Source organism: Calonectris borealis, chromosome 8 (assembly GCF_964195595.1).
Source record: "Calonectris borealis chromosome 8, bCalBor7.hap1.2, whole genome shotgun sequence".
Taxonomy (NCBI): Eukaryota; Metazoa; Chordata; class Aves; order Procellariiformes; family Procellariidae; genus Calonectris; species Calonectris borealis.
Genome location: NC_134319.1, coordinates 25961303 through 25975697, shown reverse-complemented (window position 1 = coordinate 25975697; position 14395 = coordinate 25961303). Strand labels below are relative to the sequence as shown.

Sequence of the window (14395 nt, the reverse complement as noted above, 5' to 3'; positions counted from 1 at the left end):
TTAAATTGCCTGGACACTTGTCAAAGATCTCATTAGAAAGTAAAAATATCCACATAATATTAAAAGCCTCTAATGCTGCAGTGTATTGTTCTCCGCTTTTAAGCAGAGATTTCATGTTATTTAAATAGAATTATTTAGCCTCACACATGGGGCTTGGGACCACTTTTCATGTGAAATCAATGGTAACACCGTTGTAGAGAAATAATACCCTGATAGAGAAGTATAACACATAATGAGAGGATTTGCAAAAGATAATTTTTTTCTTGTATTTTTCTTATATTCACTCCTTGACTCAATTTTTCTTATATTGACTTACCTTAGAATACAGAGGCAGACCTTGCCTCCTGACGTCAAACGGCAAAATCCAAATCTTTGCTTACTTTCAATGTCGGTGAGCACGAAGGTAAAATGCTGTCCTACTTGGTTTTGGGACACCCTGAAAAATTAGATACAGAGCATAAAAACACTAAATCACATAAAAGACGAGCATTTAAATCATCGGTCTCAAGCATTTTCATGTTGAAGCCTCACTATCCTTCTCTCCCTTCCCACCCTCCAGGCTGCCTCCTGCAGCCCACTCCCTCCCCTCGGCACAGAGGAGCCCGGGTCCTTCCTTCAGCCGTGCCTCCGGCTGCCGCCCCGCCCCACGCCCCACGGCTGACGTGCTCCACGGGATCTGGCCCCAGGCTGAAGGGATGGGGCATTTCTTAAGGTCTTTTCCTAAGTAAGGTCTAAGCAGAGCCAGTACAAGCCTGCCACAGCTTGCTGGCTTTGAGGACACCTCAACAGTGCAAAATGGTAACCAAAACAAAGGTTTAAAATTCTACAAGTAATTTATTAAATGTCATCATACAGGCCTGGCTTAAGACAGCCATTTCCCCCCCGCCCTGCCTTCAGAATAGCTTCCTTGGTTAAACCCGTAGCCTTCCACACACCCACACACATCTTCCTCCCTTTCTTGCACTACACATTGCCCACAAACAACTTTTTGCTAAGTTCATTTTCCAGTGCAAACTTGTTCAGTCCTGGAAATGCAAAAGCCAGAAAATAATCAAGAACAAACAGCATGAGAGCTAAAATAATAAGCAATAGTATCTTCAAGACTGTATCAAAACAGGTACCCACTTGAGACATAATACGTTTACACAAAATTTCCCTGCCTGATGTTCCAACTCCTCTCATCCCCAAACTCTGCTCAGCCAGCGTTCCCTCAGCAGTGCAGGCTAATCCGTCTTGTTCTCAGCTTCTACCTCCCCTTCAGTGTCACCTCTGACTCCTTGTACTCATCTCCAGGTCCCAGTCCCAACCTCCTGACCCCCCACTTTCTGCTTGACAGTGTGAACCTTTTCCCCATTTCTTTTTAAGAAGAAATGGCATCTTTGCTGCCATGACGTCTCTCTTATCTCCTTTACGCTCGCGAGCCAGGCGCCCTTCTCTCTTGTGCAATTTGTCAGCTTCAGACAGAGGATCACTGACAGCACAGGATGGACCCACTTTTCAATGTGGCCAAACTTCAGTCATCTTCATAGAGATTGCAAACTATATTCAATATAGGCATTTTAGAACATCAATAAACCGTATCCAAAGTTCACGCACAGAAATATATAACTGCACTTTTCCAAAATCTCCCAAAGAGAAACAGCTTTAGGTAGACTTGGCATTTTCAGCCAGGAGAGGTAATGCGTGGCATAGGCTGAATCACAGAATGGTTTGGGTTGGAAGGGACTTTTACAGATTTAATTAAAACCAAATGAAAACAAAGTTATGAGATTTGAGAATGTAAAATGTAGCAGTTCTGCCTGTAACTCTGTTGTCCTCTGTTGTTTTCCCATTCTTACATGATCTTCTACAGCAGAAAACCTAAGCACCTGCTAGTAAGTGCTATGATTAACATGTGTCATGTGTGGTCCATTCTTAGATGCCAAGCCGAAAACGAATTCCCGCAGAAGCTGGGAACCATCACAGATCTCACAGTCTTCCAGTCTAAGAGCATAAAATATTTTTTTAATTTATCCCCTGTAATATGGGTTTTTTGTTGTGGGTTTTTTTTAAATCTCCACCAAAATAAAATATAAAAGTTTTCCCCTAGGAAAGAAGAAAGTAGAAGATGATTAAAGGGCTAGAGAAGTTACGTGGGACACACGCACATTACACTGCTTAACACGTGCATGACAAAAGCTGGAAGATTAGTTAAGCGATACCGCTACCCAGGCTGTAGAGTCTCCCACTCATTTCAATTTGGCCTAGTCCCTCCTGAACACCCAGTGACTAGGGTGAAACAAAAGCCTGTGCTGAGCGTATACGACGTAACAAGATACCTCTAGTCCAATATAATCACTGGAAACCCATGATAATTAATGGGCTTTTTTCAGTCAGGTAATTAAACTCAAATCACTAAGACAAGCATTTTCCTCGCTTGTCTTCCAATTGCCTTGGAACAGGCTGCCCAGGGAAGTGGTGGAGTCACCATCCCTGGAAGTATTTAAAAGACGTGTGGATGAGGTGCTTAGGGACATGGCGTAGTGGACATGGTGTGTTGGGTTGATGGTTGGACTCGATGATCTTAGAGGTCTTTTCCAACCTTAATGATTCTATGATTCTATGACCTACTGTGCTTTTAAACACAGTAAACGCTCAGCAGCTTTCACTCAGTCCTTCATTTTTCAGGTTCTGCGCAGCTAGCGTGCTGGCTGTGTGTTATGCCTGATACAATAGGGAGCCATCAATAACAACGCGTTATTGCTCCCTTGCCAATGATGCAATTTTCTATTTCACATCTTTGCATTTCCCTCTTTATTCCTGAGAGCAGATCGCCACCGAAACCTGCAGTGTGGTTTCAGCATCCCTGTGCACACCGTGGCCGGGGGCTTACCCGGCAATTCAGCAGCAGCTCTAGGTCAGTCGGCAGCGCTGGTGCCGCACCACGCACAGCCACCTCGGCTGCCTCCCGCGCCCGCCCCTCCGCTCTGCTGTGTCCCACCATCAGGCTCAGAGCTTTCTGCAGCCACAACTGGCTTTTTCTTACACCGCAGAACACCTGGCATGGTTACGCTGGGGTCTCCCAGATCTCTTAACCCAAAGAGATCATTAATAATTCACAAAAGCAATTGTTAATAGATGCCCATCTATGCAGGCATTGCTTTTAATGTACTACGTACACATATGTCAGGCAAATGACTACTCCGTTAGTCATTTGCTGAAAACAATTCCTTAGCCCAAAAAACTCACATCAGTAGGGATCTCTTGCTTTCAGTCATCAGCCTCCTCCCTTCCCAAAACCTGAAGATGACATGGGAAAATAACCGGTATTGCAATTAAAGCATACGTAAAAATGTCACTATGCAAGACTGCTTTAAAAATGAGATTTAAATTCTGATATTCTCATTAAAAACAGCCCAGCCAAGTTATGACAGTTCAGTGGCAATTCCAATGCCACCTCACCACCTCCAACTCAACGTCTTCCCTTTGCTTCTTCAAGAGAGATAACTCCAGGTTTCAACAGTCAGTGTAAAAGTGGCCCAGCTTGAAAACTGCTTCCCACAGAGTTTAGGAGATGTAAGCAGCATGTTACAGATTTTCAAACTGAGAAAAACTCCAAGGCTAAAACTGAATCTCCACAAAGAACCCAAAAGTTTGCATTTGGTCCCATTTTCTTCAAAGGAAAAGCTAACAGAAGCCAGTGACCATCCATCTGGAGCACTGATATGATCCAGACTCTTCTGATCAAAGTTTAAAATACTGAATTAATTCTGGGTTTCTAATTTGAAAACTCCACTTAAGATCTGGGGGCAGCAAGGATGCCTGGTTTTTTACTCCTCTTCAGCAGAATTAAAACTGACTATATGTAAGCCTTACAGCAACAAACGATGATTGGGGATTTCTGTGTATCAATAGATAACCACAATGTATAAACCAGACACATAAAACATTCAAAAAGTCCTAGCACTACAGTTTTAACATATATATTGCATGTACCATCCTGTGGACAAACGTTGGCTATGTGACTTGGGGCTCGTGCCTCTCTGTTTCACTGCGGCACACCCAGGTTGTTCAGAAGTCAAGTCCCACCTTCAGAGGCAGGGAGCAGCTCCTGGCACTGCTACTGAACCAAGGATGCCTCAAGTTTTCCTTAACGTGAAAATCAACACAGGTAAAATGCAATTATTACGTCCTGGAATTCCCTACACAAAATGTCATCTAGACTTTCTATCGGTGTGCCGGATCAACTGGCCAAGCTTCAAAAACTTTCTGCAAAATGCTGGTCGGGTCGGCTATTTGAAGAGAGCATGATCTACTCACTTGTGCGGGGAGAGCAGGCACAAATCGTTCCCAACCATCGCTGATCTTCTCCTCACTCATTCCTCTGCCTGGCTTTTGATTTACTTTCAACTCCTGCCCTGCATGCTTACATTTAATCTTAGTTTAACAATAATAAATCACTAATAGCAAAGAATGTGTGTAAATACTTATAAACCCTGCAGACTACAATGGGCTCTTTCAATGTTATTACAGTTCACTATAGGAATAAAAGTAGTTTTTAAAATTTTCTAAGTACATATCTACACAATGCAGAAAAGGTACCCATGGAGTAGGTAAAGAGCAATTTTAAAGATTTTTGTTTACACTACAGCTATTGCTCAGGCCTCATTTTAAGGCAGACTTGAGAGAGCTGATTAAGGCAGGAATTAAATTTCTTCTTTGAACGAAAAACAGCATGTCTAATCATTGAATTTATCCCTTGTTCTCAGTAAGAACTGCTCTTCTTCCAAATTAATCTGTTTAGAACACAGATGATGTTTGAAATGGTTTTTTCTTCAAATTTTAGGAATTTTTAAAGGGTTTTGAATTTCAGAGAGTTCATGTTTTCAGTGAGTTTCATAGAGTGAAAGACTATGCAGGCAAATACAGATTTTGATGACTTATGTTTAAAAGAAAACAAAGTTACTGGTATTATTAATTATAAGGTGTCACGTACACGTAATTGACCAATGTAACTAAAGCATACAGTTCTGATTAAAAGCTTTGGCGGCTGCTACCTAGACCTGAAAATTTCAAACGTACTTCATCTCCCAATCTGAAGCTGAAAAGCAAACCCCACCAGTCATTCACCCGAATGCTCCCGGATCAGAGAACAGATTAGAAACCATTTCAGCCAGGAATTTGAAAAACAGATGATAAGGTAGTGGTATAAGCTGATGGAGAGACAGGGTAACCCTAGGTTGGGCCGTCTCCTTCAACTAATTGCTATCCCCAAATCTAAGCTTCAGGGACTATTTTCTCCACTTCCAAGCCCACTCCATGATCCATGACTCCACAGCTCAGGCTCCCTGTGTGGAAGGCTCCTCTGCTCCAGCTGAGCTATCTGACTTGAGCTCTGCTTCCCAGAAACCCCAACCCCTTACACATCAGGAAGAAAACCACAGAAGATATGAAAATGTACAAAGCCACCACCAAATAAGGAAATTCCCACAAATGAAAAGCATAGTTAGCTTATAATTGGGGTTGTGTTTTCAAAACAACAGAAGCATTAAAAGAAACCACAACTAGTTAGTAAAGATTCACACTGGGTGTGTTTAAGTCGCAACACAAGCCTGCTCTGTCCAGGGGCCCTGGCCACCGTACCTCGCCCAGGGTCTGTCGGAGCGCACCGCGGCTCCTGCGGTGTGCCCAGCTTTCCTCTCAGACGGGTCCACTTCTGCACATACATGGAAACCAAATAATCCACATTTGAAACCAACAGTTGCACCCTTCCACGGTGCACAGTTCATGCTGCAACCTGTCCTTACAAAGACTTCTCTCTTACACATACATTTGATATTACATATGCACATACCATAATACAGTGAGATAAAGAAAGAACTCAATTGTATAAAATTACTGCTGCATTTTTGAGTTCACACCCCATCTTGCAAACTGACTGGAATGACTGAAGTGTACAGGAGATGCTATAGTTTATTTATCTTCACCTATAGAGTTTGAAATACGTTCTCAATTATTTACTTTTCATTCTCAACTATTTACTTCGAAGGCAAAAATCTTTGTGTAAGATATAATTGCCTTTCACCAGATCTGCAAATTCAATGATCTCTCCAGCCATTGTTTTGCACTTGTCTTGATCATAGCTGTGTTTCTGCACACAGACTTTTACCAGAAATACCAAGAGAAACAGAATTAGCCAGGAACAGGAGAGTGAAAGTGATGTCACTCCTGCCAGCATTACTCATTGACACTAATAATTATGAGTTAAATAATGTGCACAGTAATTCCCACACTTGAGCAATATTCTACTGCTAACGAGAAATCTTCCACAGCATCAGCAGTAGACCCACTTCTTACACTTCAAAATACAACACTTCCCTGCGATCGGGTGAGCGCAGTAGGGAGGATTAATGAGGTACGTATCATTGTCTCCATGCTGATCCTACGGGCAGTTTCCAAAGTGTCCTAGCTAAAAAGCCACACGTGTTACACATTTAGCAGAAGAAATGCATCCTGAAAGGGAAAAGACAGAGGAATGGAAGGAGAGAGGGGAAGTATTTATGGTGGAGACAAATGAGAGAGATTCAAAGCACAGATAAAACTGAGGGGTCAAGCAGCGATGTCGCACAACTTAGGGCTGAATTTGAAATGGGGCCAAAAGGAACAAGAGGAGAAGTTGCGTGCTCACTAGTCATCATCCAGATAAATAACTGATGGATGTAGAGATTGAGGTGTGGGCTCTCTGCAAAGTTATACCTGAGTTTTGGGTTGAGAGTGAAAATATGGAAGACCACCGGAGAAAGAAAAGTGAAGAAAACCATGCAGACTTTGCATAAAGGATTTGAGGAACAAAAGAAAGAACAAGGTGCTTTTTCTGGTGTATCATTATTAGTTTAGCAAACGCTAAAAGGAAATTAAAATCTCTATATTCTCAAATGTTAAATCCTCTTATTCCGTATGAAAAGAAACAAAGAAAGGAATTCTGCAGCAGAGAAAATGGAACTATTCATATATATCTACAAGCAAACTGTTAGAATGTTATACAATTGTGCCATTTATTAAGTCTGAAATCATTTACTCACAAAAAAAAGACATAGGTTCTTGGAGCAAATGCTCAAGAACTTCTATGATGCAATTAGTTTCTTAACCCCTTCAAAATAAAATGTAAGCCATAACCAGCAGTAACAAAACTATGTGCTTGCTTTCAATAAAAAATTATATGTAAAACTTAAAGTTTAAGTCATGGTCAAAACATTACACGATTGTGCCTTTTTTGGCTTGACTTTCAGTTTAAATTTAATGGGAGTTACCTACAGATTTTTAATCACCATTCCCAGTATCTATTTTTGATAATTAGAATGAGTAGTGTACAGCTATTTATAACACCTACATAAAAGATAAAGTAAGTCTGTCTGGTGAGACGATGTAAGAGGCACCAAATAGTAAGAACCAAAGCTGGATCTCTGTCTATGATCACTGTAGCATAATGAATAAAACAAAATCAAATACATGTTCTCATTTCATTCACTTTTCAATTCATTCACTAATCAATACAGATGAGGTGGAGGAAAACAGGTGACGATGATCTTACCACTGTGCTTTAACAGTGCTTTAACTTTCCTATTTCCATAATTTGAAGAATATAGATTTCCTACTTTAAAGAGTTTTATTTAGCTAGTTAACAGAAAAGACACTCCATTCCCTCCAACTCTGCTGTACACTAGGAACCAGAAGCAATCTATGGAACAAAGCCACATTTTTTTATTGTAGGTATCTTGATCAGCATCAGTGGAAGTTACCACTTTTACACTGGTAATTTCTAGCTCTTACTAGGATCAGATATTGCTTGAAGTGGTTTACATATGTATAGTATACATAACACAGGTTGAGAAACTATGCTCTCTAAAGTACAGTATGCTCAGTCAGTGAAATAGATACTTTGTGTTTCACTGCAATCAAAGCTTTCTGTACAGAAATTGTCATTGAAACTGCCTGTAAAATACCTGGGGGTATTAGGTGTATGATCTATCATGATCCTCTTATACAACAAAAAAAAAATTATCTATTATTTTTATATATATATATACACACACACACATATTCACTGGACAAGTGAAAAGCATATTTGTGGCTAGACAAAAACTAAAATGCTTGTCACATCTTAAATGTCCATTGGAAAAAAGCCATATAAAAAGGAGCTACAGCAGTGTTTTTGTCAATTCTTTTCTTTACCAGTCTAAATTTCAAAACAAAAAATAAAACTGAGAAAGCAGAAGACAAGTGAATAGTTTTCTTTTAAAAAAAGCGGTAATATATGTCTACGCTATAGAAAATGCCTGAATTTAGTAATAACTGGTAAATACACCGCACAGGCAGTAAGTTGTTCACACAAATAGCTTGCCAGTAAACAGTCGCCTGCTTTCTTGAATGGGCTTCCAGTATTTTTGTCCTTTTCCGCACAATAGCTCTGCTCCTCCGCGTCTGTGCTCTTTTATACTCTCATGATGTCTCATTGCCTTTCGTTCTCCCACAAAACTCAGCTTCCAGCTACACAAGAAGCTGTGAGTGCGGTGGCTGATTTTAAAGATACCACGGTACTGCCCGAGCAGTCAGCAGGCCAGACCAAACATGTCGGTTTTGTTCCCCTCGTCAGTCTATCGCAGCTTCCAAGAACCTCTCCTTCCTCTGTCCAACTGCCAATTTTTATGAAATTTGTAGAAATTTTGCACCTTTGAGAGCACTGCTTTACAGTTGAGTATGAGGCCAAGAGTCAAAAAGCATGTCTGGGAGGGGGGCATGTGAGGGTATTAACAGGCAAACAACACACATCCCATAACTTCTTCTTTTCTTTTTTTCCTTGGTTTTTTTTCCCCTTTGGATACTCAGCTAAAATACACACCTAGCTATGCTATAAATTCATGTATTCCCACAGTTTATTGATTAAGCTTATCCATCTCACACAAGCAACTAAGTGTCTTCTGAATGGTTCAACAGAAATAGTTAACGCAAGACAAGCTATTTGAAAATAATTATTTGCTGCCTCTGATTATCTTCTTGCCACTGGATGGCAGCAACAGAACCTCACCTTTTTCTGTTATCCTCAAATTTTATTTCCATTATTCATCTTCATTACCAATTTTAAACAGAATTCTGTACATATCTTAAGCACATTAAAGACTTCAATGCTTTAAAGCGAACACTGACAACTGTATTAGTTAAGTCATTAAAACAGCTTAAAGGACAGTGAGCTTAACCAGTTCAAAACCCAAACAACTTAATTAAATTCAACTATAAAAGACTAAATGAACCTAGTTTACTTCAGGGAAGTTGTGTTTATGAAGATCTTTATTTTGCCAGTGTGTTTTTCTGCAAAGCCTCTCTTCTTTCCTCTATACACACCACCATCTTTTACTCCACAGACAGTAGCTTCTTGTGTCCGATAGATGCTTCTCATCTTTGAGTCTCCATCTACAGCTGATGCCAATGTTGTTCTGAAACCAGCTCAGCCTGCACACTACCTGGATGTATCTTTCATTAATTATGCAAATCAAGCTTCTAATTCAATCTTTGCTGATTTGGACAATATGATTTTTCCAAACTGAGTGAGTACAATTGATTAAATTAATTATCATTAACCATTTTGACAAGCCTAAATAAATATTTTAATTAATAAAAATGTTTTCTATGAACAATTTAAATGACTGGCGGCATTACATGGAAGCCACGCTATAACAGGTACCAGAAAGGTAAGGGATAATTAATTATAAATAATGGTCCTGACTCTTCTCTGAGAAAAATCAATTGCATATTCAGTTACTTCCCTGCAATTAAAGTCTTAATTTCTTTGAACTCAAACAACATGTTTTCAGTACTGCTCAGTGAGTTTTTATATCCTGGTGCACCGTAACACTTTTTATGATGCTTGCCGTTTGAAGAAAACTATGTTATATCCTTAAATTAACACAGATGGCGTTTACAATTATAATGGACAAAACCAGGAGTCAGAACGTAGCTCTATCTTGAAAGAGAGATGCCTAAAATTCTGTAAAGGTTGCATTTTGCTGTGATAATTTCCTACTAGTGATTTCATACTTACTTGAACACAAAGGACGTGTTCTTCTCATCTGCAGGTGCAAGTTTAGGGAGTACAATATTTTTTCCTTTTCTTTAAATCTTTCCTTGCAATTATGCTAAATATCATTTTCTATGAAATATGTTTAAATAAACTGTAACACATACCTTTCAATGTCAAAAGGAAAGCAGAACTTTGGAACGCTGTTCAGCACTTCCTGTAAATACAAGTAAAAGAAATGAAGTTAGGATTTTGAAAAGGCTTTTATCTCTATTTGCTAGCAACCGCCCTTGCTTTTTAGAAAACATCGAAAAATACTCATAACAAATAAAAATTCAAGGAATATATGATTGCAAAAAATACAGCACACGTTCCTTGACTGAAATAATTGATTATTAAAAAGGAATTAAGTTTGTGCTTTGGCAGATTGCAAAGACAATGCCATAGAAGCCCCAGGAGGGAAAGGCCTGGCCTGAAGGGTATTAACACCCTTCACATCCCCGCTGGGATTCCCTTCAACAAGGCCATATGGATTTTACAAGAAGCACCACACCATATGGGTAAGCCACGTCTGCTGCTACTTGTACCACAGACTAGCCACAGGGACTTCTGACAGATCCTGGCTCAAAAATACAAATGTTGTTTCAATTAAAATGCAGGCAGAGAAAAGGGAATGAAGTTGGCAGCAGAATGAATTACAGAGAGGTATAACAACTCTATACATGTTCCATAGTCAAATGCTGAAAATGATGGAAATCGTCTGCTGGTCCAAAGGAGAAATTTATATGGTTAACCCTTTGGATTTCACAAGCAAGCCTCACTATTAATAAAGGGAAGGGGGGAAATCCACCGGATCTACATTCAAACCATAATATGAACGGATAATGTCACTCTTTCTTGCAGAATTTTATTTAAGAAGCTGTTTAGTGGCAAATAAAATGTGTTAATTAAAATATAAAAATGCTCTCAAACTAGTCAACATTTTTCTTAAAAAAAAAAGTTAATTACCAGATCAGTTAGCAGCAAATATTAAACAATGAACTTACAAGATCCCAGAAAAACAGGTTTTATTTCCTTGCTCCCAACTGGGAAAACAAACCCTCTGTGAAATGCTTCAGCTGAGAAGAGACAGTTGACGTCAACGCAGTTGGTCAGCAAAGCTACAGAACTCCCTTTCTGCAGCAGACCAACAGCGACAGATAGACTGCTGTATATAGGAGTTATCCCACAAGGTGAGTGTGTTTTCAGAAAAATGCATATTGACTGCAAATTTCCAGAGCTGCACACGGGGGTTTAAGAACTTGATCTAAGATGTTAGCACTCTCCAGCCCGAACTCTCTGTTTACTGCATGTTGAACAACTCTCATTAGGGGAAATTATGTATTTAAATTCCTACACACCACAATGACTATTTACTTCAAACATTTGCCTGGCTCAGTGGACGGTGTAAAACATGAAGAACCCATGCAAGTTAATGAGCAAGGGACAAATTGTTCAGGAAAAAGATGCCTCTGAATACAGCATGCATACGTTAGTTGCAACATTTCGAAGGTATAGGATGTGCCCCAGTAAATCATCATACGGTACAAAATGGAAAAGTCAATTTTTCTAGAACTTCCAAGTCATACAAGAGAGTTCAAGAAATCTTTGGAACTTCTACTTTGCCAGCATAGATAAAGGAGGATGTGAAAGCCACATCTTGTGTTCATAACTGAATTATGAACAATAGCAGTACGTATAACATTCTCCAAAAAGAACTGCCCAAGCACCATCCTGACTGCTGTGAGTGGCCACTGTGGAAGCGTGAGGAGCAAAATACAAACAGAGCATTCTAATTTCTGTAGGCAGGAAACAAGCATACGTGATGCTGGTAGTAGTAGTAATAAACTCTAACAAAGAAAGCAAGCAGAACAGGCTAATCAAAACTTTTAACTCAGAAATTTCCTAAACATTTCCAAATAGTCTCTTACTTCAGGCTCATAAAGCTTGTTTTTCCCATTCCAAAGAAATAGTATTTTATACTCTATTTAAATTCTCTTTCCAAACCCGCACCTATTCTCACACTATAGGAAGTCATTTTCTCCTTACTATCGAGGATTTTAATTGCTGCCTGGTGAGCTTAGGACTGACTCAGAACTGGGTATGGAAATGTATTCATTTATGTTCCCCATTGTATTCTCTCAGAATAAATTATCATGCAAGAAAAAGAAAACAAAAACAAAAAAAACAAAGGTATTAGCTCAATATTTTGACTAAACAACCCGAAAATTATGGGTATGTTTCACAGCGTTTTCCAGGCTGAGCTGCAGGACAGCATTTCCCCAGCTCTGCCCCGTCCCTCCCCCAGCACACGTGCACACAACTTCTGCGGAGCAGCCGCAGCTCGCTTCCCAACTGGCAGGAGCATCCCTCAGGGGACAAGTCTTTAAACCTCCGCACTCTTTAAAATTCAACCAGCCAGCAGGTCTATAGACTGGTGTATAAACAGTATAGACAAAAAAAAAAAAAAAAAAAAAAATCCCCTCTCAGCTTATGTCAGTGACAAAGCAGCTCAGCAGTTGACTGCTTCTCCCCTGACAGCGTAAGCCAGGTTTACACAGATCAATAGATGCGAGTCCTACCTAGCTTCCAGGGCTCAGTTTTCTCCCCTAATTACAGGTGCTATTCAGATTTTTAAAATGGAAGAAAACAAGATGCCCCCAAGATGCTCCTAGACAAATTTAAAATGCAAATGACATTATATACACGTTCACATACACAGCCTCTATTTGTGTACAATTACAGTTGATGCTTTCCGTAACCTATTGCACAAAATTTGAGCACTGTCTCCTAATAGGTCATCATTTTCAAGGATCTATAACTCAGCCAGGACTTCCTCGAGTCAACATACATGCTCTCAGAAAAAGAATAACGTATTTATCGCCTTTTATTTTCATAGCTTCATAAAAGTATGTATTTATTTCTGAAGACAAAAGGTTGTACAATTCTTCAGAAAGCAAAATATCCTTGATTCACGTGTCCCATGATTATTTCCTCCTCTGGTTCTCACAGTATTAGGGCTTTCAGAAAGGCTCACTGTGTCATAAAGGAAAGAAATTGTATACAGAGGGAAAAGGATAATGAAGTCATAAAAACTAAGTAAAAGATTATCTATTTGCTTTCAAACACTGAATAAACATCTACAGTTGCATACACAATTGAGTTGAATTGCTAAGTTAAAGGATAACTATCTCATTCCTTACACAAGCTCCAAGAGAAAGAAGAAAATCATAAAATTAATATCATATGAACTACAGCATGCTGTTTCCCTTGCAAAAAGCTTATACAAAAACGGAAGTGTTATTTAAGAAAATACTTCCTTTATGCCTATAGCACAGCAGCAGAAACTTGTGCTCTCAGAGGCTCATGGTCCAGTGGTTTTATTAATTCACGTTCATCAATTGCACTACACAACTCCAGCCTGGCCTGGTCATGCTCAGTGGGCTTTACATTGAGATGATATTACAGAAGCCTAAAAAGTAAGAACTATTTAGCGTTTCTTGTTTACTTTGATACCCATACAGCTAATTCTGTGTATCGTTATTTTATAAAGCAATGTAAAAGGTGGTAGAAGATGCTTCTGAACTCATACATCTCAGTTTTCTGGAGAAAAGCTGATAACTCACAATCTTGCCCTTAAGTGAAATTACCGGTTCGTCATTTTCCTTATACACCATATTCATTACTAATTAGAAAAGATAGGAATTTTTTTTTTATATCATCACAGTCACTTGATACAAGTGTATGAAACCTTCATGGCTGTTCAGTATATGTTGTAGAGCACAGTGATTGGGGAGGAGACTCATTTCTTTTTCCATTTGAACAAGACACAATGGGATCTCGCTACAGCTGGAAGAAGGTACAGGAGCTGCTTCTGTGGGAAAATTGCACCAGATTTGGTATCTGTTACAGAATTAATGTATCTCTACACATTAACTTATGCATTTCACCCAGTACCTTCTTCTACATAGATGAGGCCAGACGACTTGATGAATTGACAGAAATTAAGTTAATCACTTAATATTACACTACTGAAATAATTAAGTATTGAAGCTTAACCTGATTAATTTCTGAGGTTAGAAGAACGTGGGAGCTATTCACCCCAGCATTTTTTTTCTTGTTATGACATATTCTGCAGTTTGCATTTAAGTGGGGAGGGAAAAGGACCTGATTTTTTCCAAGCGCATCCCTATGAAAGGATTGAAAATCTTCCCCGATAGGAATATTTTACAGTATCCAGAATGCTGAACCACTTCATAAATAGCAGTTTAGACACTGTTTTTTAAAAGACAGCCCTGTTACCTT

At 39.3% G+C, this 14395-nt stretch overlaps 1 protein-coding gene across 2 annotated transcripts in view; it reads right to left on the bottom strand.

Moving 5' to 3' along the window:
* DENND1B (DENN domain containing 1B) overlaps positions 1–14395 on the bottom strand; it is a 165664-nt gene that overhangs the window by 97154 nt on the left and 54115 nt on the right. For both annotated transcript variants that reach the window (XM_075156553.1, XM_075156554.1), the window contains exons 4-5: positions 10219–10268; positions 317–436 (exon numbers count right to left, since the gene is read on the bottom strand). In XM_075156553.1, the coding sequence (XP_075012654.1) occupies positions 317–436; positions 10219–10268 (170 nt within the window). The remainder of the gene's footprint in view (positions 1–316; positions 437–10218; positions 10269–14395) is intronic.